The sequence below is a fragment of the Petromyzon marinus genome, chromosome 5 (genome assembly GCF_048934315.1).
Source record: "Petromyzon marinus isolate PM22_M1 ecotype Great Lakes invasive population chromosome 5, UKy_Petmar_22M1.pri1.0, whole genome shotgun sequence".
In the NCBI taxonomy this organism is placed as follows: Eukaryota; Metazoa; Chordata; class Hyperoartia; order Petromyzontiformes; family Petromyzontidae; genus Petromyzon; species Petromyzon marinus.
In genome coordinates this window covers 3,066,095-3,091,417 of record NC_133671.1, presented here as the reverse complement: position 1 = coordinate 3,091,417, position 25,323 = coordinate 3,066,095, and the positions used below count along the sequence as shown (strand labels likewise).

The 25,323-nt window shown below is 53.4% G+C and overlaps 1 protein-coding gene across 1 annotated transcript in view; it reads right to left on the bottom strand.

Moving 5' to 3' along the window:
- Positions 1-24,953, bottom strand: part of LOC116938942 (volume-regulated anion channel subunit LRRC8A-like) — a 34,457-nt gene extending 9,504 nt beyond the window's left edge. The window contains exons 1-10 of the mRNA XM_032946699.2: positions 24,375-24,953; positions 16,544-16,702; positions 12,402-12,541; positions 10,405-10,920; positions 8,946-9,598; positions 5,905-5,970; positions 4,845-4,953; positions 2,456-2,686; positions 1,331-1,451; positions 182-375 (exon numbers count right to left, since the gene is read on the bottom strand). Of these exons, the coding sequence (XP_032802590.2) occupies positions 182-375; positions 1,331-1,451; positions 2,456-2,686; positions 4,845-4,953; positions 5,905-5,970; positions 8,946-9,598; positions 10,405-10,920; positions 12,402-12,539 (2,028 nt within the window). The 5' untranslated portion in view covers positions 12,540-12,541; positions 16,544-16,702; positions 24,375-24,953. The remainder of the gene's footprint in view (positions 1-181; positions 376-1,330; positions 1,452-2,455; positions 2,687-4,844; positions 4,954-5,904; positions 5,971-8,945; positions 9,599-10,404; positions 10,921-12,401; positions 12,542-16,543; positions 16,703-24,374) is intronic.
- Positions 24,954-25,323: the final 370 nt, after the last annotated feature.

Genomic DNA, 25,323 nt, shown 5'->3' with positions numbered 1-25,323 from the left:
TCAGCCGTGTGCAGCCAATCATCGAGTGTGGGGGTAAACCAAAGTACCCGGAGAAAACCCTTTCCGTGCGACGGGGCAACGCTACAAACGGAAGAGCGCGCAATCTGCTGCACTGCCTTCCCCTGGGAGGGAGGGAGGGAGGCGGCGGCTCTGCCGGGGTTGGGGGGCGGAGGGGCGCCACCTTGAGGTGCAGCGAGCGTAGGTTCTCGCGCAGGAACGCCAGCGCGGCCATGTCGATGCGGGCCGGCGTGTGGTAGAGCCAGAGCTCGCGCAGGTGAGTGAGGTGAGCGACGCTGGACGGGATCATCACGTCCGGGATGAGCTCCAGCTTCAGCACCTGCAGCTCCGACAACTCGAAGACGGCGTCCGGTAGACCTGGACGCGCGCACGCAGATACGGCAACGACGGCGATTTCCATCGGGGATGCGTTCCTGTAGCGGTGCGGCGGCAGATATCGCGGCGACGTCAGATCAAAGCGGCGATGTGCAGGGTAAGGTGGCGGAGGTGAAGGCTGAGGGGCGACGGACACAAGAAGGGACGGGCGATGTTGTCAGCGACGCGCGTGTGGGGTTGGGACGACACAAATCGGGTCGCAGTGTTATTAAAAAAGTGACGACGTATTTGAGCGAATTGATGTAATAAAAGGGGCCTGATGTACATCGTAGTTTGACTGCATGAAGATCTTTCACAGGCTGTTGGGGCAAGTATTGTTAGCGAGTAGCCAGTACGTCACACGACGAGGCGGTGCGGTTGATACCACACCCGGCCGCCTTTGTCTCTCCAGTGCTGATGCTGAGTACACAATGCACCAGTGAACTCATTTACGGCAGAGTCAACCAGGAGAAGCCCAGGACCGGTTAAAATATTCGCCACTGTCATTGGTCGTGAGCGGGAATTGAACTCGGGTGGCCAGGTTCGTATCACGGTGTGTCAACTGCTGCGGCACCGCTGGATTTGCCGTGCGGGTGTGGAGTGGTGCGTGTGGAGCGGTGCCGTGCGCGTGTGGAGTGGTGCGTGTGTGGAGTGGTGCGCGTGTGGAGTGGTGCGCGTGTGGAGTGGTGCGTGTGTGGAGTGCGTGTGGAGTGGTGTGTGTGTGGAGCGGTGCGTGTGGAGTGGTGCGTGTGGAGTGGTGCGCGTGTGGAGCGGTGCCGTGCGTGTATGGAGAGGTGCCGTGTGTGGAGTGGTGTGCGTGTGGAGTGGTGCGTGTGTGGAGCGGTGCCGTGCGTGTGTGGAGCGGTGCGTGTGTGGAGCGGTGCGTGTGGAGTGGTGTGCGTGTGGAGCGGTGCGTGTGTGGAGCAGTGCCGTGTTGCGTGTGGAGCGGTGAAGGCACCTGACAGCATGAAGAGATGCAGCTCGGTGCGGTCCTGGGCGTTGCGCGTGATCTTGGCCTGCAGCTTCTCCCGGCTCCACTCCTGGTCCAGGTTAAACTGCCTCAGCTTCTTCTCACTCACCTGGCCAGCACGGAGACAACAGCACGGAGATGACAACACGGAGACGCAGACGTTGTGACCGAAGACCAGCAAGAATTGTACGCGATTGTTCGGCTAAAAACGTTGCTTCCTTTATTCTGCAAAATGAATTTGCAAATACTGCTCGCATACTGAAATGTCAATCTATGTTGAATTTATTTCACACCGTACGTAGCCAACCGTGCTAATCGGAGGTTTGGTGGAAGGACAACGAAGCACAAAACACAGTTTCTAAATAAATTAGTTCGTCAATCTCGATGATGATTTGAAAGTGCACAGCTCCGGCGGCTTCCTAATATCGGAAGAGCGTTCCAGACGGCCGCCGAAGTGCATCTGAAAGCGCGCGATGCGGTGACCCATCTTTTGTTCTATGGCCAGCCAAAAGCCGCCGCTGCGAGGATGACCACCGGGGTTCACGTGACGGTCGATGCTCCTCGACGAGAATTGCCTCATACGAGCAGTGGGAAAATGACGCGATGGACTTCCCCCCCGTCCCCCGTCCCCCGTCCCATGTGCATATCGGATGGCTGTGTAAGCTACTCCCCATTACAACAGGCCATCGACAGCTTTCAAAGACAGAAAAGCAGCTGCCAATAGGCAACTAAATCGATCACATCCCACAGTGCCCACATCCCATAGATCATTGGCCCCAAAGTCGAGGTGGCGGTGGTGGCGACACTGCATGCGGCCTGTGATCCAGCACAGTGGAGGGCAACAAGGGTTGGTGAATCGCACGAAGAATGTGAAACTCCCTGCCCGTGCCTCTCTCTCCCTGTGGTCGCGTGGACTTTTCTCCGGTCCTCCGTTTTGTCCCCTCCCCATTTAGAATCCACCGTGAGCCTCAGGGTATTGGGCTGCTGTCGATTTCGACTCGACGAGCCACTTCGTTGGGCGACCACTTGCGGCCAGGTCGCCTCTGAAAAAGGAGCCACATAGCTCGGCGGGCCTTAAACCGGTTAAGAAACTTAAAGGAAGGCAGCGATTACCTCGGAGAGGAAGACGGCGAACCTCTTGGCGTAGAGTCGGTCGTACTGGTCGGTGAGGTGCAGCAGGAAGGCAAAGTCGTTGCGCACGTCGGGAATGTCGCTGTAGCTGCTCTCCTCGCGCGCGTGCTCGAAGGAGTAGCCGCGCAGCGAGCGCCGCACCATCCACACCACGGTGTGCAGGCACACGAGCAGGTAGAAGAGCGTGACGGCCAGGTAGAACGACGCCAGGATCTGCGCGCACGCAACGCACCACGCAGCGGCGGTCACGCGCAAGCCTTGCGACGACGTGGCCGCGGCCGCCGCACTCGCCTGCGGCACAGTAGGGGAGGGGGCGCTGCTGCTGCTGCTGCTGCTGTGTGATTCTAATGGACTATTATGTAGGTTATTCTTCAGTGTTGGGACGTGTCGCCAATACCAGATTTAACTGCTCAACCCGAACTATTCATACTTTGCTGCTTCTACCGCCTTTGCAGTTGTTCACCTTTTGGCGCTCCCTGGTCTAACAATGGTGAGACGAGGCCGTAAAGAAGAGGCCTGTATATATGGTGTAGGCCAATCAATTTAAAAGACAATGCAGACATTATCAGAGCACGTTTGTTTGCATGTTTTTGCCACAAGTGCGTGTGGTTGATGCAGACCTCTGATGCCTTGCAGAAATAATCTATTTGGTGTTTGAACACCTCAACACCTCCTGTTTTATTGCCACAAAGGGGAAAGCATTTTGTTATTTTTGTTTGTCTCGATACCGGCAAAAAAGGTCCCATAGATACCGGTTACATCGCGCGGATGTGTTTTTAGCTGAAGGGGGGACTGGAGAGGCCGCAGGAAACCCATGCAGGACAGGGGTAGAACACACACACACACACACTCCACGCAGAAAGATGCCCGAGTCAGCAATCAAACCCAGGCCCGACTTGCTGCGAGGCACGGGGCGTTACCTCTGCACCGCCGCCACCCTGCCGCTCAATCGTCGCGATGGAGCGACTGCCTCTCTCGTGTGAGCGCGACTGTCGGTGAGAGTGAGTGGAGTGTGACTGTCGGTGAGAGTGAGTGGAGTGTGACTGTCGGTGAGAGTGAGTGGAGCGTGACTACCGGTGAGAGTGAGTGGGGTGCGACTGGCGGTGAGAGTGAGTGGAGCGCGACTGTTGGTGAGAGTGAGTGGAGTGCGACTGTCGGTGAGAGTGAGTGGGGTGCGACTGTCGGTGAGAGTGAGTGGAGTGTGACTGGCGGTGAGAGTGAGTGGAGCGCGACTGCCGGTGAGAGTGAGTGGAGTGCGACTGTCGGTGAGAGTGAGTGGAGTTTGACTGTCGGTGAGAGTGAGTGGAGTGCGACTGTCGGTGAGAGTGAGTGGGGTGCGACTGTCGGTGAAAGTGAGTGAGGTGTGACTGTCGGTGAGAGTGAGTGGAGTGTGACTGTCGGTGAGCGTGAGTGCAGCGCGACTGTCGGTGAGAGTGAGTGGAGTGTGACTGTCGGTGAGAGTGAGTGGAGTGTGACTGTCGGTGAGAGTGAGTGGAGTGTGACTGTCAGTGAGAGTGAGTGGAGTGCGACTGTCGGTGAGAGTGAGTGGAGTGCGACTGTCGGTGAGAGTGAGTGGAGTGTGACTGTCAGTGAGCGTGAGTGGGGTGCGACTGTCGGTGAGAGTGAGTGGGGTGCGACTGTCGGTGAGAGTGAGTGGAGTGTGATTGTCGGTGAGAGTGAGTGGAGTGTGACTGTCGGTGAGAGTGAGTGGAGTGTGACTGTCGGTGAGAGTGAGTGGGGTGCGACTGTCGGTGAGAGTGAGTGGAGTGCGACTGTCGATGAGAGTGAGTGGAGTGTGACTGTCGGTGAGAGTGAGTGGAGTGTGACTGTCAGTGAGAGTGAGTGGAGTGCGACTGTCGGTGAGAGTGAGTGGGGTGCGACTGTCGGTGAGAGTGAGTGGGGTGCGACTGTCGGTGAGAGTGAGTGGAGTGTGACTGTCGATGAGAGTGAGTGGAGTGCGACTGTCGGTGAGAGTGAGTGGAGTGTGACTGTCGATGAGAGTGAGTGGAGTGCGACTGTCGGTGAGAGTGAGTGGGGTGCGACTGTCGGTGAGAGTGAGTGGAGTGCGACTGTCGGTGAGAGTGAGTGGAGTGTGACTGTCGGTGAGAGTGAGTGGGGTGCGACTGTCGGTGAGAGTGAGTGGGGTGCGACTGTCGGTGAGAGTGAGTGGAGTGTGACTGTCGATGAGAGTGAGTGGGGTGCGACTGTCGGTGAGAGTGAGTGGGGTGCGACTGTCGGTGAGAGTGAGTGGAGTGCGACTGTCGGTGAGCGTGAGTGTCGGTGAGCGTGACTACCGGTGAGCGTGAGTGTCGGTGAGAGTGAGTGGAGCATGACTGCCGGTGAGCGTGAGTGTCGGTGAGCGTGCGAGCACCTTGAACAGCGTCGCGAGCGGGTGCGCACAGCAGAACGTGCCGTAGCCGGTAAGGTGGATGATGTCCGGGGCCGAGCACATCACGTCGAAGTTGATCTCTCGCACGCACCTGTGTGCACAGCGCATCGTCGTCACGTCACGAGAACTAAAACTCCTAAAACTGTTTTCATTTTAACCAAGGTAAGGCCCCACGTAGCCCTTTTTCAGGAGCGATCTGGCCACAAATGACAGCTCAACATGGTGGCGGCTTATCGCGTGGGATATTAAACGCATATTTCTAAATGTAGGGGGAAAAAGCGGAGGATCCGGAGAAAAATCCACGCGGTCATGGGGAAAGAGACATGCAAACTCCAAATATACAGGCATCAGGGTCGGGATCATCAAACCCACGACCCCCTGTATACCTGGCGAGGGAGTTAACATCTCACCGCCGCAGCGCTCCCAACGCCCTGGACACGCGCACGCACGCGCCGACGATCACCACGCGCGCACGCATTCACAAACACAGCGCCCACTCAGCAACCATTCCTGCATTTGCATTTGACATCACACATCCCTGTTGGTTTACACGCCAGTGCGATTATCACCCTAATTTCATGCCAGTGTTCAACTTAATTTAAACTATGAACCGTTTTTTTTTTTAAAGTAAATTGTTCGCGCCACCTTTACTTACGGGAATAAGCGTATTATCTTAAAGGTGATTTGTGTTTGTGCAATGCATTCGACTTCTTCTGTCATGCGGTTGTTTTTGATTCGATTTCTATTGGCTCTGTTGTTGGTGACCCAGGTCAACTTGCTTGGTTACACAAAACACACTTCCACTCCGGGCACATTTACGCTCCGCATCGTGCGCACTGCACAGAATCTCAATGTGCAAAGTGTGTTCCGGGTAAATGTTTGGTGGGAATGGGCACTTTGACCGTAATGCCGAGTGCGTGGCGAGCTAGGCGACGTTCCGTAGCTCTTTGTTTTTAAGCATCGACGGGGAGTTCGGACGCCACTCGACGTGTAACAGAGAGCACACTGGCCTAATGAGAGGTCGGTGCACGTGAATCCTCACCGCAGCGAGTAGGCCAGCACGCACACCAGCTCCAGGGATTTGCACAGCGTTTGAGACATATACGATCTATGCACACACGCACACACGCAACCCAAAAGTTAAACGGTCGTTAATGAACACTGTGATGCTCTACATTGTCAACTCTCAGAACATGTTATCGGACCATCGTATGCCAATAAGATATTATTCATCATTAAAACGACTTCTTCTTGTCGTATGGCTGCTGATGTTAGATGCAGAGAAACAACTACGATTTCATATTCAGGTCGTCAAGCCAGCAGACAACCGCGTCAGGAGCAGCGGAGTGTATCGCAGTGATGTCTCCTTCGTATTTGCGGATCGGAGCATTTCGTCGTTGGATGTTTTTAGGTCTGTTCTGGGTGACCACAGTCGCACACAACTGGAAAGTTCTTAATTTTCCATTTGTGCTTCAGGTATCCACATCTGCCATGGTTTTTGTGCAGTGGATGCGGGTTTAGGGTGGACCATGAGCTTCGTGGAAGATCTAAAACCCTAGGAATAAAAAGACTGCAAATCCTGGATTCGGCAATCGTTCCGCGGACCACTTTCCCATGGCCTTGCGGAGACACCAGTGGTGTGCACAGCACGGACGGAGAGCCACCGCTTTCGAGGGCAAGACTCGTACAACCCTGAATATTGACAAATAATCATGAATTTCATCGTTAAAATATACTACAAAGTGAATCGCAAAACCTTGTAGACGTTTACTACCACACTGGAACTCCCCTTGTCTGTAAAGATGCAAGGTAATGACGGATAACAGAGCGGTGGCTGCATTGCAGAATGACGCGGCGACTTCCGCCTCACAACTTCGCTGGGTTTTCCCCTTGGTCGATGACCGCTTTATTTTTGTTGATTTAAAGCTTTCGTGGCTGCAGGGATTCATATTCTTGGTTCTTTCGGTAAAGCCACGTAGAAGGGAAACAATAATGATGATTGCTTGTGTTGCAGTCGAAACGTCGTGAGAATTTTATTGTTTTATATTTTTATTATTTTATTGTTTCCCTTCTACGTGACTTTACCGAAAGAACCAAGAATACGTTTTATTTTTGTTGGAACACTTCTTTACCCATCACTCTTTGTTCAGAAGGATTCTGAAAAGTTTTTCGCAGTAGGGGGCGATCAATGATTGCTTTGTAGATTCCAACTGAATCATTTGGGGGGTGTCACTTTTCAAATGTGGCAAATTTAGAAACTTTCGACTGGAACGCCCGGCACACAATGGTCTCGTCTTGCGAATGACGTCACGGGATCTTTAACGTCCACTGTGAAGCAGACGAGTGCGGAGTACTTGCTCTGGTCGTTACACACCGCAGTGATAAAACGGAGAGTGGAAGACCTAACAGAGGAGAGCTTGTGACGACGATGACATCATAAGAGCTTGGTGCCAGAAAGATGTGGCCACTGTTTGAGCATATTTCCACTGCAAGGCAAGAGAGGAAACTTGAAACAAATGACAAAAGGTGCAGTGGACACCTACGGCTATCTGCCCATGGATTGTGACGATGATGAACGCACGACCGCTGGACCGCCGCATCACCGGCCACTATCGATTGTAAACAACATGCACATGTTGTTGCGTGTGTAGTGGAGTAAACGATACGCATAGGAATTGGCCACATACAGTACATACAGCTATACAAGGAGAGTGGGTCACATGAGGTCGAACAGGTGGTCGAGTCACGGGTGGCGTAAACAACCCGAAGTAATTAAAGGAGTCGTGGCACGAGGGCTGTGATTGGTCGAGAGGCTGTTAGCATTAATTGGCGGCTTCCCGAAGTCTGACCGTTGGACAGGTGCGAGCTGGCGGGAAAATGCCAGCGAGCCACGTGGCAATTAATTAAGGCTAATGGGAAAGGGGATAAAACGCTAGGTGATTTGAACGGGGAGGGGAGTCGTTGTTGGGCAGTTGTTGGCGAGAGGTGGAGAGATATGAAGAGGAGAGCTGGCAAATGTTAGGGAAGAATAGATTGAGAGCCGAACCCAAAGGACACTAAATAGCGATAGGGAGAGTTAGCGTTAGCGGAGAGGTAGTTACGGGGGAGATAGGTACAGGAAGAGTTACAGATAGAGTAACTGTGTGTGCGGAGATAGATAGAGTCACTGCGTGTGAAGAGATAGCGGAGACACTGTGTGTGAGGAGATAGAGAAAGAACCACTGTGTGTGGAAGGGGATGCGCGGACGGTGCTGAGGTGAATCGGAGTGTCCGAGTTGGCGGAGCGTGAAGAGGAGAATAACTGTGTGTACGGAACGATGGAATAAAAGTGACAGTGGAAGAAGACGGTTGTCATCCGAGTGAATTCACGGCACTACACGTGCATAATTTAATGGTAAGAAGGCCTTCTCGGTAGCTGCTGCCTCGTTGTGGATTCGCTATCGTCGCATTCCATTTGGGAATTAAATCATTGACGCAGCTGTCGTAAATAATTGGCGGAGAACAGTGGGCCAGAGTCTGTGTGAATCACGCTTAGGGTTCCCAGTTACCGATTTTGTTCGCGTCGTTAAAGCGACATTTAGTTTTGCTCCTTTATTTCTGTTCGTTGCACAATGTTTTTTCACCAGTTCTATGTTCCTGTAGCATGTGAAGCACGTACCGATACTCCCTGTTTTGTATCGCAACCTACGTAACCATAGTTGTGGAACTAAGATCTGTACCGTATAATATCTGGACCAGCGCAGCTCACTGGGCCCATCCTGCTGAAATAGATAAAATCTATTCCAGGTAAGGCCCCTCTGAGCTCTATGGCTCTTTTTCAGAAGTGACCTGGCCACAAATGGTAGCTCAACAAAGTGGCTTATCACATGGAAATTTATAGCAGCCAAATACTCTAAACGCGTGTTTGCAAATGTAGAGGGAATAAACCGGAGTACCCGAAGAAAAATCGACGCGATCACGGAGAGAACACGCAAACTCCAAATACGCAACAGGCGTCAGGGTCAGGATCGGACCCACGACCCGGTGAGGCAGTTAACATCTTGCCCCTGACGCGATGTCCAGGGCACGGCGAGAGCCTCGAACCTGTAGATGACGTCAGACTCCTCGATGTGAGCCCTGAGCTTCTTCACTTTCTCAAAGATGGCCTTTGCCTGCTCCGCCTCCTTCTTGTCCAGCGAGCCGAGCACGTCCACCGACGCCGCAGACGCCGCCGACGCCGCCGCCGCCGCGGCCATCGCCTGGTTTTGGAAATTCACGTTCTGGGCCTGAGCCTCGTCGTGGCCCTGGGTGCCGTTGTGCGCGCGTCCCGGTGCGCCGTGCTGCGCCACCTTGCGCTGGTGCACGGACGAGGTGGGCGAGTGAGCCAGCATGGGCGCCCGCGCCTCCACGTCGTCCGACGCCCGGTACGAGGGGGGCGGCGCTGCGGCCGCCGACGCCGCCGACATCTGCGAGTGCGTCGGCGGCGGCGGCGGCGGCCTGGGGTCGAAGCCGGCGCCGGGGCCACTGTTGGCGCCGGGCGGCAACCCGCCGAAGTTGGAGCTGCCGCCGCCGGCTTGGTAGCTCATGGACGACGGGGAGAGGGTGTGTGCCCGCGGGGTGCCGCCGCCGTTGCCCGCGTGCGGCGATGACGACTCGGTGGCCACGGTTTCCGAGAGGGCGCGAGTCGTCCACGGGGAGTCGAAGCACTTGCCCAGGATCGCTACGAAGTGCTCGATCTTGGAGCTCGTCTTTGGGTACTGTGGGTGGGGGGGAGGGCAGGGAGGCACGCCATGGCGCAACGTCGTCTTCACCGCACGTTCAGCCATCAGAGTTGCGGACGAGTAGGGTTGCGTGCGTGCGTGCGTACAAATTCACGTGGTAGTTTTATTCGACATTCTCATGGCGGGCACTACTTTCACCATTGACCAACCGCTATTGCGTTCTCCACTAAGTGGTGCTACACATTTTATCCACCCTAGAGGGATGATGGGCTTAGTTAACCCCCCAAACAAGATATGAACTCCAACTGGGAGCCGCTCGATCTCCCGCTGAGCTACCTGCAGGTCGGTTGTAATAAAAGCAGAACCGTTTAAAACTTCTCCAAGATCAGTGAGGCTGGGTAAATAAGTGCAACAGTAATAATAATAATAGAAGCAAGATCGGCCTCTGTGAAGGTTCATAAAGGACGCTATGGGGCAGTTGGAGGCAGCTGCCCTGCAGCACAACAACAGAGCGCAGAGGAGTGATGCTCATAACAACGAGCGGAGCGCTGGGTTGCTAAAACGTAGCAAGTTGGCCCAGTGAGGAACACAGCTGATGCATCTGCCAAGTCATCTTGGTCAGTCAACCCACGGCACTTGGGCCCGTCCCGTGACCGACGCTTCACGTGGCCCCATAGTGCACCTGGCCTAAAACAGGCGCCGTGGTGACATCATTGCCGCTCAGTGGCGAACGGCAGCTGCCGCCGCTGTCGTTATTCTGAGTCGGTGATTGCGGGCCGGGTGTTGTGAACGGGCCTCGCTCAGTCGCTGCTAGGTCGCCGCGTCGTCCCGACGGCACTCACCTTGAACCAGAAGTTGCTGAGCACCAGCAGCAACAGGGTGTGCAGCAGCACCAGGTAGGGGAAGTACTTGGCGTACCAGTGCAGCTGCTTCTCGTAGCACACGGCGTCGATGTAGAAGTACTGGTGTCTGTCCAGCTCCGTCTTCACCGCCTTGGGCCCCGGCCGGGCGACGACGGCTTCGGCGTTCGGAGGGGCCGCCCCGGCGCCGGGCCCTCCGGGCTGGCCGCGGGAGGTCGGCGTGGGGAGCGCGCCGGGGATGGTGTTGGAGTCGGGGTCCGGCGAGGGGTCGGAGCCGTCGTCGGCGTCGTCGGCGTCGTCGGCGGAGGCGGCGGCGCCGCCGGCCGTCGGGCCCTCGGCGGGGGCCCGGAGTGACCCAGCGTGCTGGGCGCTGACGGCGAGCTGCTCCGGGCCGAGGCGGCTGCTGGCGTTGCAGTCGCGAGCCGTGCTGGCGTCGTGCGTGCACGTGCACTCGCAGGCGTGCACGCACGGCAAGCACACCATCTTGTCCTGGCTCACCTGCGTGGGAGTGAGCGAGAGAGTGGGGCGAGTGTGATCGAGGGCGAGCGGGTGAATTTTGGTTGGACACGTGTAAGTGGAGAGTTTGACAAAGTGGGGTTGCTGCTGTAACAGATCATTCTCATAGAGAATCCGCGTCCACGCCACGTTGGGTAGAGTGTATGTTTTTCTCGGTAAAAAGGCGCTGTGCAAGCCTTCCGTAGACGAACGGGCACCACGGGGGGCACCACGGGGGGCACCACGGGGGGCACGATGGGGGCACGAGTGACATTGGCAGCGTGCATGGCTCAATGCACTACGGCTTCGGGTAGAACCGTAGTGCATTGTAGCGCATTGTAGCAATGTGCTACAGTGTGCTACACAGGTAGCACACTGTAGCACATTGCTACGCAGGTCCATGACCGTGGCACGGGGTCCCACTAGGTTGGTTCAGCCTAAAGTTATTATCTGCCGTGATGTATCACCATCAGCACCGTAGCCATATAACCTTACGGGCGCTGTGTGGCCTTTATAGCAGCTGCTATCTGGAACCACCAGCACGGTACTCTGCCGACCCCATCCAGAATACATGTGCCAGTGTCCTGACCCCGAACTCCTCATGCAGAAAAAAATCACCCTCTTCTTGGCTCACTTCACTGGTTGCCCGTTACATTCCGGCATTGATCTCACACCTCCGTAAATTCAGGCGTTGCCGCGTCCCTGCGTTCCAAGAAGAACTCTGAGGTGGTTGCATCCCCAGAACGAAACGCGCGTTTAAGAATATTTGGCTGCTATAAATGTCCAGGTGATAAGCCGCTTCGTTGCATTATCATTTGTGACAGCCAGATCACGTCTGAGAAGGAGCTGCAAAGCAGCACAGTGGGCCTTACCTGGTAAAATAAAAAAACAATTGTTTAGTATAGTCAGTTAGAAGCTCAAGTCCATGGGCGACCTTGGGGTCATTCGCTTCCGTGGCACCCGGATTGAGGAACTCTCTACACCGAAGGCTGTCACGGAGTCCTACTTGAACTTGGAGCCACGTCTTACCCAATCCCAACACCCCATTGTCATTGATGCAAAGCACCTTGAGATTTTATGAAAGGTGCTCCTATAAAATCCATAATAATCATAATAATTATCTAAACGGGCACTGAGCAAGCGGAATACACGGCGTTGTTCACGCCTGTACTCGACCAGAAAACCCATCACGAACCCAAACATTAACGCTCCTGGAAAACGGGCAGATTTAAAAACAGCGACATGCCGGTGTGCAGCACTGCAACATACAATCACAGCCTCATCTGGACCACTGGCTTAAAGGAACCGCACGTTGGGCAGTGTCGTCCTTTTTACACCACCAGCTCGCCAGTTCAGAAACTGTGGCCGTCCCAGGCAGGCAGTGATGAGACCGGGACACAACTCTCGGCCAGTGTCATCCTCATCGGGGTCCGGGTTTGTGCGCGAGCATGCGTAAGGGTGCCCACAAGCTTCGGTGTACGTGCCTGCAGGGTTCCGCCAAACACAGCAATCATCAGCATGACGATGGCCAGGTAGTCCGTGAGCACGTCCCACCACGGCTTGAGGATGCGGTAGGCGGGTTGAGTGTCAGCAAAATACCGCAGCTCCGTTACGGGTATCATGGCTGCACACACACACACATAAACAAACACACACACACCAAGACATAAAAACACTAAGTGGCGGTGATGTTGCCATGGTGCTTGTGCCAGGCTAGGTGCACTTGGAGGCGACGTGAAGTGTCGATGGCCCGCTGGAACAGACCCAGTTTTCATGGGTTGACTGAGATGACTGACAGGTGCACCAACTGTGCTCCTAACTTTATAAACTTTCTGTGCTTTAGCCGCCCGGCGCTCTGCTCGTTGTTCTGAGCGTCGCTCATCTGCCCTCCGTTGTTGTTGGAGGAAGCAGCGTCCTTCACAAACCTCCTCCACAGAGGCCGACCCTGACACTGCTGGTACCAGTGACTGCCCACAACAGTTCATCTCTTCTCTAGCCCGTGATGTGGCTGTTTAGCCCCATCTATCTGGCCAAACTGAAGATGCTTGGGTATCTTCTTTGGTTCTTTCGGTAAAGTGACGTAGAATGATAATAAAATAATAAATTGATAAAATAAAATAACACAATAATATCAATTTATTATTTTATTATCATTCTACGTGACTTTACCAAAAGAACCAAAGAAGATGAATCATTGCAGTCACGAAAGCTTTAAATCGAAATCAAACTGAAGATGCTTGGGTATTCGGTGGCTGGGGATTTGGGCTACATGACTCAGCCAACACAACCTCGCTTGCCAGGGCTCACTGATAGTACAATGTCCAGATCCTTCAATGATTTGTGGGTTCCTCACAAAATTCAGTCTGGTTAAACCCAGGATAGATTGTAGGCAGGCCAGCCTGAATATTTCAAACTCGCAAGCATACAGGGGCATAACTCTGGCCGAGAAGACCCTGAGCTTTGTATGGAGTGACAGGCTAGGTAGTTTCCCAACAGGATTACATAGCTGATGAACAGCTAATGCCGGTCGATTGATTCGGAGCGAGACTTCGGCTGCTAAACCAGAGCTGGTCAAATCAGAGCACACTTGCCAAGTATAGAAACTTCTCCACAACTGCTCCATCACTCATGGCAAGCTGAGGAAGGTGAGCATTTGATGACATAAAATACCCAGGCAGATCCTTTGTTTTTGTAGGGTTGATGTAAGGCCCCGTCTCTTAATAGCATGCTCCAGGTTTAGCAATAGCATCTCCAACTCCTTCTCAGAGTGGGCAGCAATCATCAGATCATCTGCGTACATAATACAACTAATAAGGAGCCATCCCTTGATCACACTCGGGCATCCATCAGCCTCCCATTTTATCCATAACATATTCTATCGGTACAACTTCTCGAACTATGTGGTCAAAGAAGATGTTAAATAGTGTAGAGACCAGAGGATATCACTAATGCAACCCAAAGTGAATGGAAAATGGTTTCGAAAATCCGGCCATGCAACTTTACCCGGGCCTGCCCACCATCATGAACGGTCCTCAATGATTGCGAGCAGACGGTCTGGGACTCCAAAAGCACGAAGACATAAACACCCACAGACACCAATACTCGCACACACAGGAAATAAAAAAAATAGGTATGAAAACCAAGGAATACTGCAAAGTCTTATCTGGAGGGTTCTGCCAGGTATACGCGGTAAAGGGCGATGTTGCAATGTGTAATCACAATTGAGTAGTTTGCAAGTCATCATCTTTCAGCACTGGGATATTTTTTTTTGCTAATCTTATTCTTCTTGTTCTTGCGGACGGCGATTCAAAACAAACGTTGATCACCGTTCCATGGCGAGGTGCGGCAACCAAATCTACGGCTCCCGGGGTAGCAAGGTGGATCGCCGCTGTTCCTCTGGGAAACGCATGCACTGAGCACTCACTGGCGACGTCAATCATGGACTGTAGCTCACCACATTCGCAGACTGCCGAGTCCTTTAGGCCTACAGCAGTTGCAATGGATGTTGTTAGGTCTGGGAGCAAACCGGAAAACCCAGAGGAAACCCATGCAGAACAAAGACAAAGGCACCCCTTACAGATTGAACAGACTTTTGGGGCAAGTGCTGTTCGCGAGCAGCGGCACCTATGAAGGACGGCACGGCACACGAGGGGGTAGGCGGCCAGCACCACGCTTGGCCCTCATTGCCTCCCTAGTAGCGATGTTAACACACCGCACCATGCACTAACTCCCCACACCTCCGATTAACACAGGTGGCTACGTATGGTGCGAAAGACGCTCAACATACATTCATATATTGAGGCTGAGTCGACCTAGGAGAGGCCCAGGACCGGTTCGGATAATCGTCACTGGTGTTGGCCGTGAGCGGGAATCGAAATCGGGTCACTGGGTTCGGAGCGCAACCCGCTAACCGCTGCACTACCGCTCCCCCTAGAGCAGGGGTCGGTGGGGGGGGAGAGAACGTACAAAGTGTTACCACTGCGGGACCACCCTGGGCGCCTGCTTTTTATTTTTTTCGCACTGGCGCCAAACGCCGCCACGGCTGATGTAGTGGTGCCAGCGATGGGCTAGGGGGATTTCAAACAGCTGTGCGAGACGCCTCACACAGCGGTAGGCACGACGCCGGCTGAACCTTCGTTTGCGAGAAGATGATCACTGTCTCGGTGGGCTTCTCGCTCGCTATACATAGATTTTGGTGGATTCATGAATGTGCACGTGCCTTCAAGAGCTGGAACCTGCCCCCAGGGCTTGCATGGTATTGCTCTTGCTCTTGGTGAAGGCCTCAAATGCGACTCCTCAGGAAGAGATGGGTGTGGCGAGGTTGCAATAGTGCTCACGGCTCCCTGAGCAATCTAATGTTCAATTGTTTATTAATTATGCTTGCTTATGCAGGAAAGCCTCACTCAGGACACTTTATCAGGAGGGCTTTGCCAAGTTTTCGCAGGAGGGGGCAATAGTTGGTATGTGTATTCCAATTAAGTAATTTGTAGGGATATTTCTTTTATATTTTGGCAGATTTGGACCATTAACAATGTCCCGTTCCGTGAAGTCTGCAAGTTGCCGAGTGGGTGTCACGTTCACCGCTGAATCTCAGAACACGTAAGCGATTAGCGTTAATTTTATTTAGAGAGGCGTAACAGCGCTGTTGTTTTTAAGGACATTGTACTCACCGTAGAGAACTGTAGCGACACGACCGCACTCTACGATGGTTGGCGCCAAACTGTGCCACACGCCCACCCGCATGGCCTTGTGCGAGTCTCGGTACCGATAAAGTCATGAAATTTGTTCTTCCGGTTTCGTTTTGAAGACGTGCATTTACATTATCGGAACGGGAAAGGGTTAAAGCGTTTAATGCAACACCGACTGGCCTACAACACCCCTGATGGCCTACGGAACAAATTGTGATTCAAATCCTCAAATGACGAGAAAACCCCTTCGCAAAAACTATGCAGCATCCAACATGACCAGCGAACAACGCAGCGAGGGCCGCTTCCAACCAAGCACTGTGGGAAACCGGACAACCTCCTTTGAGTACCAAGTGAGTATCAAGTGAATGTTAGTTGCGTGAAAAAACGATGCACATTCACCAATGAAACTGTGGCCGATGGGCAATGGCACATTATTAACATAATGTGCGCTGTGAGGAAGGGCCGCTGCCCCGAAACTTCACCCACGATGTACGGGTTCCTTTACTGTGTGCCGTTGAGTGACGGTCCTCCGTAATGGTGTTGAACTCAGCTCCTCTGTTGTGTGTGGTTGAGTGACGGTCCTCTGTGACGGTGTTGAATTCAGCTCCTACGTTGTGTTGAATTCAGCTCCTACGTTGTGTGTGGTTGAGTGACGGTCCTCTGCGATGGTGTTGAACTCAGCTCCTCTGTTGTGTGTGGTTGAGTGACAGTCCTCTGTGATGGTGTTGAACTCAGCTCCTCTGTTGTGTGTGGTTGAGTGACGGTCCTCTGTGACGGTGTTGAACTCGGCTCCTCTGTTGTGTGTGGTTGAGTGACCGTCCTCTGTGACGGTGTTGAACTCAGCTCCTCTGTTGTGTGTGGTTGAGTGACGGTCCTCTGCGACGGTGTTGAACTCGGCCCCTCTCTGTAACATGACCAGCACCGTCCTAGGCACCCACCTGTTGCTGCTGCTGCCGCCGCCGCCGCCGCTGCTGCTACCGCTGCTAGACGCGTGCAGCCCACGGATCATGCGTGCGCATGGCCGGGACAGGTGCGCTGTGTTGCTGCTGCGGGACGGGCCGCTGGTGATCAGCTCCCAACCATGTACTTAATGTCACCTGCAGGGCCAACATCAAAGCAGCATCAGCTACAGCAGCATCAGCGTTGCAGTGCTGATATGATGCCAAGTACGTTCAACCGATGATACAAGCCTCTAGATACTGCACGGCACTTGTGCCAGGCTTGGTGCACCTTGAATCTCACTCTCTCACACCGCGCACTTTCACGCACGCTCTTACTTGCTCTCACACTCTCACGCTCGCACACTCTCACGCTCGCACAAAGGACCCCCCCCCCCCCCCATTGTAGCATGAACAGCCGTTTGGGGCACGTGCTGTTAGCGAGCACCTATTAAGGCCGGCACGGCACACGAGGAGGTGGGTGGCCAGCACCGCGCCCGGCCGCCTCTGCCTCCCGAGTAACGACGAGCACCTCCAAACGAAGTTGTTCGAAATCCGGGCCACGGTGTGGCCACGCAAATGGCCTACTCTCCCTTCGAATAACGTCACGGGACATTTCACATCCACTGCGTAGTGGTGATATTTAACGGTGAATGCGCGCACGCGCGCGCACACACAGCCAATAAGCAGGGCGATCGCCGGATTCGGAACCGCGAACCTCTGCAGCGAGTCGGAGACTGCGCGGCCACTGGGGCCGCGTCAGCGCCCCCAACGCGCTCGGCCAGGCGCGGCAGAGTCTGCCAGGTTCAATAATCCTTCTGTGTAGGGCCAGCAGCCCAGCCGCCGGGACACGTGTGCGCTGATGGTCCCACGCGGTGAGCGTGGAGGTCAGAGCGGGGGTTGCGTGCGGCATGGCAAGTGCCGCCACATCTGTGATATCACAGGAGGCTCCTCGGTGCAGCAAGGAGCCTCGTAAATAACTGGAGCACAGAGTTCTTTCAGTCACTCTCACACACTCACACACTCCCTCTCACACTCTCACACTCTCTCACACACTCTCTCACACCCTCACAATCACACTCTCTCACACTCTCACAATCACACTCTCTCACACTCTCACACACTCTCTCACACTCTCACACACTCTCTCACACTCTCACACACTCTCACAATCACACTCTCTCACACTCTCACAATCACACTCTCACACACTCTCACAATCACACTCTCACACACTCACACACTCTCACAGACACTCACACACTCTCACACACTCACACACTCTCTCACACTCTCTCACACTCACACACTCACACTCTCACACTCTCACACACTCACACACTCACACTCTCTCACACTCACACACTCACACACTCACACTCTCACACACTCTCTCACACTCTCTCACACTCTCTCACACTCTCACACACTCTCTCACACTCTCACACTCTCTCACACTCACACACTCACACACACTCTCTCACACTCACACACTCTCACACTCACACACTCTCACACTCACACACTCACACTCTCACACACTCTCACACTCTCACACTCACACACACTCTCACACTCACACAGACTCTCACACTCACACACTCTTTCACACTCTCTCACACTCTCACACACTCTCACACACTCTCACACTCACACTCTCTCACACTCTCACACACTCTCACACTCACACACTCTCTCACACTCTCACACACACAGACTCTCTCACACTCACACTCTCTCACACACTCACACTCTCACACACACTCACACTCTCACACACTCTCACACTCTCACACACTCTCACACACTCACACACACTCACACACTCTCACACTCTCACACTCTCTCACACTCACACACTCACACACTCTCACACACTCTCACACACTCTCACACACACTCACACACTCTCACACACACTCTCACACTCTCACACTCTCTCACACTCACACACTCACACACTCACACACTCTCTCACACTCTCACACTCACACTCTCACACTCTCACTCTCTCACACACTCTCTCACACATTCTCACACTCTCACACACTCACACACACTCTCACACTCTCACTCTCTCACACTCTCTCACACTCACACACTCACACACTCTCACACACACTCACACACTCTCACACTCACACACTCACACACACTCTCACACTCTCACACTCTCTCACACTCTCACACTCTCACACACTCTCTCACACTCTCACACTCTCACACTCTCACTCTCACACTCTCACTCTCTCACACACTCTCTCACACTCTCACACTCTCTCTCTCACTCTCTCTCACTCTCACTCTCTCACACTCACACTCTCACACTCACACTATCACACTCACACTATCACACTCACACTGTATCACTCTCTCTCACACTCACACTCTCTCACACTCACACTCTCTCACTCTCTCACACTCTCACACACTCTCACACTCACACACTCTCTCACACTCTCACACACACTCACACTCAGACTCTCTCACACTCACACACTCTCACACACTCACACTCTCACACACTCTCACACTCTCACACACTCACACACACTCTCACACTCTCACTCTCTCACACTCTCTCACACTCACACACTCACACACTCTCACACACTCTCACACACACTCACACACACTCACACACTCTCACACTCACTCTCACACTCACACACACTCTCACACTCACACAGACTCTCACACTCACACACTCTCTCACACTCTCTCACACTCTCACACACTCTCACACTCTCACACACTCTCACACTCTCTCACACTCTCACACACACTCACACTCAGACTCTCTCACACTCACACACTCTCACACACTCACACTCTCACACTCTCTCACACTCTCTCACACCCTCACACACTCTCTCACACTCTCACACTCTCACACTCTCTCACACTCACACACACTCTCTCACACTCACACACTCTCACACTCACACACTCACACTCTCACACACTCTCACACTCTCACACTCACACACACTCTCACACTCACACAGACTCTCACACTCACACACTCTCTCACTCTCTCACACTCTCACACACTCTCACACTCACACACTCTCTCACACTCTCACACACACTCAGACTCTCTCACACTCACACACTCTCACACACTCACACTCTCACACACTCTCACACTCTCACACACTCACACACACTCTCACACTCTCACTCTCTCACACTCTCTCACACTCACACACTCACACACTCTCACACTCTCACACACTCTCACACACACTCACACACACTCACACACTCTCACACTCACTCTCACACTCTCACACTCACACACACTCTCACACTCACACAGACTCTCACACTCACACACTCTCTCACACTCTCACACACTCTCACACTCTCACACACTCTCACACTCTCTCACACTCTCACACACACTCACACTCAGACTCTCTCACACTCACACACTCTCACACACTCACACTCTCACACACTCTCACACTCTCACACACTCACACACACTCTCACACTCTCACTCTCTCACACTCTCTCACACTCACACACTCACACACTCTCACACACACTCACACACACTCACACACTCTCACACACACTCACACACTCTCACACTCACTCTCACACTCTCACACTCTCTCACACTCACACTCTCACACACTCTCTCACACTCTCACACTCACACACTCACACTCTCACACTCTCACTCTCTCACACACTCTCTCACACTCTCACACTCTCTCTCTCACTCTCTCTCACTCTCACACTCTCTCACACGTCTCACTCTCACACGTCTCACTCTCACACGTCTCACTCTCACACGTCTCACTCACACACGTCTCACACTCACACGTCTCACACTCACACGTCTCACCCTCACACGTCTCACGTCTCACACGTCTCACTCTCACACGTCTCACTCTCACACACGTCTCACTCTCACACACGTCTCACACTCGCACGTCTCTTACTCACACGTCTCTCACTCACACGCCTCTCACTCACACGTCTCACACTCACACTCACACGTCTCACACTCTCACGTCTCACTCTCACACGTCTCACTCTCACACGTCTCACTCTCACACGTCTCACACTCACACGTCTCACTCTCACACGTCTCACACTCACACGTCTCTCACTCACACGTCTCACTCTCTCACGTCTCACTCTCACACGTCTCACACTCACACGTCTCACTCTCTCACGTCTCACACTCACACGTCTCACTCTCACACGTCTCACACTCACACGTCTCTCACTCACACGTCTCACTCTCTCACGTCTCACTCTCACACGTCTCACACGTCTCTCACTCACACGTCTCACTCTCACACGTCTCACTCTCACACGTCTCTCACTCACACGTCTCACTCTCACACGTCTCACTCTCACACTCACACGTCTCACACGTCTCTCACTCACACGTCTCTCACTCACACATCTCACACTCACACGTCTCTCACTCACACACGTCTCACTCTCACACGTCTCACTCTCACACGTCTCACACGTCTCTCACTCACACGTCTCACTCTCACACGTCTCACTCTCACACGTCTCTCACTCACACATCTCACTCTCACACGTCTCACTCTCACACTCACACGTCTCACACGTCTCTCACTCACACGTCTCTCACTCACACGTCTCACACTCACACGTCTCACACTCACACACGCCTCACTCACACACGCCTCACTCTCACACGTCACACTCACACGTCTCACACTCACACATCTCACTCACACGTCTCACTCTCACACGTCTCACTCTCACACGTCTCTCACTCACACGTCTCACTCTCACACGTCTCACTCACACGCCTCACTCACACACGTCTCACTCACACACGTCTCACTCACGTCTCACACTCACACGTCTCACACTTACACGTCTCTCACTCACACGTCTCTCACTCACACGTCTCACACTCACACACGTCTCACTCACGTCTCACTCTCACGTCTCACACTCACACGTCTCACCCTCACACGTCTCACTCTCACACGTCTCACTCTCACACGTCTCACACGTCTCTCACTCACACGTCTCACTCACACACGTCCTCTCACACGTCTCACACTCACACGTCTCACTCACACGTCTCACTCTCACACACGTCTCACACTCACACACGTCTCACACTCACACGTCTCTCACTCACACGTCTCACACTCACACGTCTCACTCTCACACGTCTCACACTCACACACGTCTCACTCTCACACGTCTCACACTCACACGTCTCACACGTCTCACTCTCACACGTCTCACTCGCACACGTCCCACACTCACACGTCTTACTATCACGTCTCACACTCACACGTCTCACTCTCACACAACTCACACTCACACACGTCTCACTCACACACGTCTCACTCACACACGTCTCACTCACACGTCTCACTCACGTCTCACACTCACACGTCTCTCACTCACACGTCTCTCACTCACACGTCTCACACTCACACGTCTCACTCTCACACACGTCCCTCACTCACACGTCTCACTCTCACACGTCTCACTCTCACACACGTCTCACTCTCACACGTCTCACTCTCACACGTCTCACGCTCACACACGTCTCACACTCACACGTCTCACACACGTCTCACTCTCACACGTATCACTCTCACACGTTTCACACACGTCTCACTCTCACACACGTCTCACACTCACACGTCTCACTCTCACACACGTCTCACTGTCACACGTCTCACTCACACACGTCTCACTCACACACGTCTCACTCACACGTCTCTCACTCACACGTCACACTCACACGTCTCACTCTCACACGTCTCACTCTCACACGTCTCACACTCACACGTCTCACTCACGTCTCACAGTCACACGTCTCACACTCACACGTCTCACCCTCACACGTCTCACCCTCACACGTCTCACACTCACACGTCTCACTCACGTCTCACACACGTCTCACACTCACACTCACACGTCTCACTCTCACACGTCTCACACTCACACACGTCTCACTCACGTCTCACACACGTCTCACACTCACACGTCTCACACTCACACGTCTCACTCTCACACGTCTCACACTCACACACGTCTCACTCTCACACACGTCTCGGGCAAGAAGGCCCACTGAGCCTCGCTCTGTAAACAGCCACGCCCCGTGGATAAATGAAGCAGATAATTCTCAGCGCTTTTGTCCAGCAGCGCAGAACAACACAGAGCACGGGGCTCCAGTACACAACATCGTGTAGCCCGTCACAGGCTGTTGGGGCAAGTGCTGTTAGCGAGCACCTATTAAGGCCGGCACGGCACACGAGGCCAGCAAGGGTGGCCAGCAACCACGCCCGGCCGCCTTTGTCTCCCCAGTGGTGATGTGTGCACACAGCACCGGCTACTCATTTTAGGCTCAGTCGACCTAGGGGAGGCCCAGGACCGGTTCAGATATTCGCCCCAGCACACACACACACATAACACTTTACATACACAACTCAGACCACAGCATATACACAACCTAGTACACAACACACACAAAACCCAGTACTGTAAATAACACACACACAAGCCAGTACTGTACACAACACACACAAGCCAGTACTGTACACAACACACACCACCCAGTACTGTACACAACACACACAAGCCAGTACTGTACACAACACACACAAGCCAGTACTGTACACAACACACATAAGCCAGTACTGTACACAACACACACAAGCCAGTACTGTACACAACACACACAAGCCAGTACTGTACATAATACACACAAGCCAGTACTGTACACAACACACACACAAGCCAGTACTGTACATAATACACAGAAAACCAAGTACTGTACATTACACACAAGCCAGTACTGTACACAACACACACAAGCATGTATTGTACACAGCACACACAACACAGTACTGTACATAACACACACAACACAGTACTGTACATAACACACAACCCAGTACACAACACACAACACAGTACACAACACAGTACACAACCCAGTACACAACCCACAACACAGTACACAACACAACACAGTACACAACAAACAACCCAGTACACAACACAACACAGTACACAACCCAGTACACAACCCACAACACAGTACACAACAAACAACCCAGTACACAACACAACACACAACACAGTACACACAGTACACACAACCCACAACACAGTACACACAGTACACAACACAACACACAACACAGTACACACAGTACACACAACCCACAACACAGTACACACAGTACACAACCCAGTACACAACACACAACACAGTACACACAGTACACACAACCCACAACACAGTACACACAGTACACAACCCAGTACACAACACAACACACAACACAGTACACACAGTACACACAACCCACAACACAGTACACACAGTACACACAACTCACAACACAGTACACACAGTACACAACACAGTACACACAGTACACAACACAGTACACAACACAACACACAGTACACACAGTACACAACACAGTACACAACACAAAGTACACACAGTACACAACACAGTACACACAACACAGTACACACAGTACACACAGTACACAACCCAGTACACAACACAAAGTACACACAGTACACAACACAGTACACACAACACAGTACACAGAGTACACACAGTACACAACACAGTACACACAGTACACAACAAACAACCCAGTACACAACACACTACACAGTACACACAACCCACAACACAGTACACACAGTACACAACACAGTACACAACACAACACACAACACAGTACACAGTACACACAACCCACAACACAGTACACAACACAGTATACAACACAGTACACAACACAACATGGAATAAGAGAGAGACAAAAACTCTTACCTCGCCGCCGGATGAGTAGAGACGAGGAGGAGGGTGACGAGGTGGAGGGTGACGAGGTGGAGGGAGACGAGGTGGAGGGTGACGAGGTGGAGGGTGAAGAGGAGGGTGAAGAGGAGGAGGGAGACGAGGTGGAGGAGGGTGACGAGGTGGAGGGTGACGAGGTGGAGGAGGGTGACGAGGTGGAGGAGGGTGACGAGGTGGACGAGGTGGAGGAGGGTGACAAGGTGGAGGAGGGAGACGAGGTGGAGGAGGGTGACGAGGAGAAGGGTGACGAGGTGGAGGGAGACGAGGTGGAGGAGGGTGACGAGGTGGAGGAGGGTGACGAGGAGGAGGGTGACGAGGTGGAGGTGGGTGACGAGGTGGAGGGTGACGAGGTGGAGGAGGGTGACGAGGTGGAGGGTGACGAGGAGGGTGACGAGGAGGAGGGAGACGAGGTGGCGGAGGGTGACGAGGTGGAGGAGGGTGACGAGGTGGAGGAGGGTGACGAGGTGGAGGAGGGTGACGAGGTGGAGGAGGGTGACGAGGTGGAGGGTGAAGCGGGGTCCGAGGTCGGGGCGCGGAGCGAGGAGGCCCGAGGAATCGCGACGAGAATCGCGCCGAATCGCGATCGAAAGTCCATTGGTCGGAATCGGATTTCCCAAGGAGCAGAATCGAAAAATGCAGTGGTGCTGCGAATCGCGAGCGTGAAGTCGAAATCGGAATCGATTGTGGTTTTAATAACGAACCAGATGAGAGAGACACTGGGAGAGAGACACTGGGGGAGAGACACTGGGGGAGAGAGACACTGGGGGAGAGACACTGGAGGAGAGAGACACTGGGGGAGAGACACTGGGGGACAGAGACACTGGGGGAGAGAGACACTGGGAGAGAGACACCGGGGGAGAGACAATGGGGGGGAGAGACACTGGGAGAGAGACACTGGGGGAGAGAGATACTGGGGGAGAGAGAC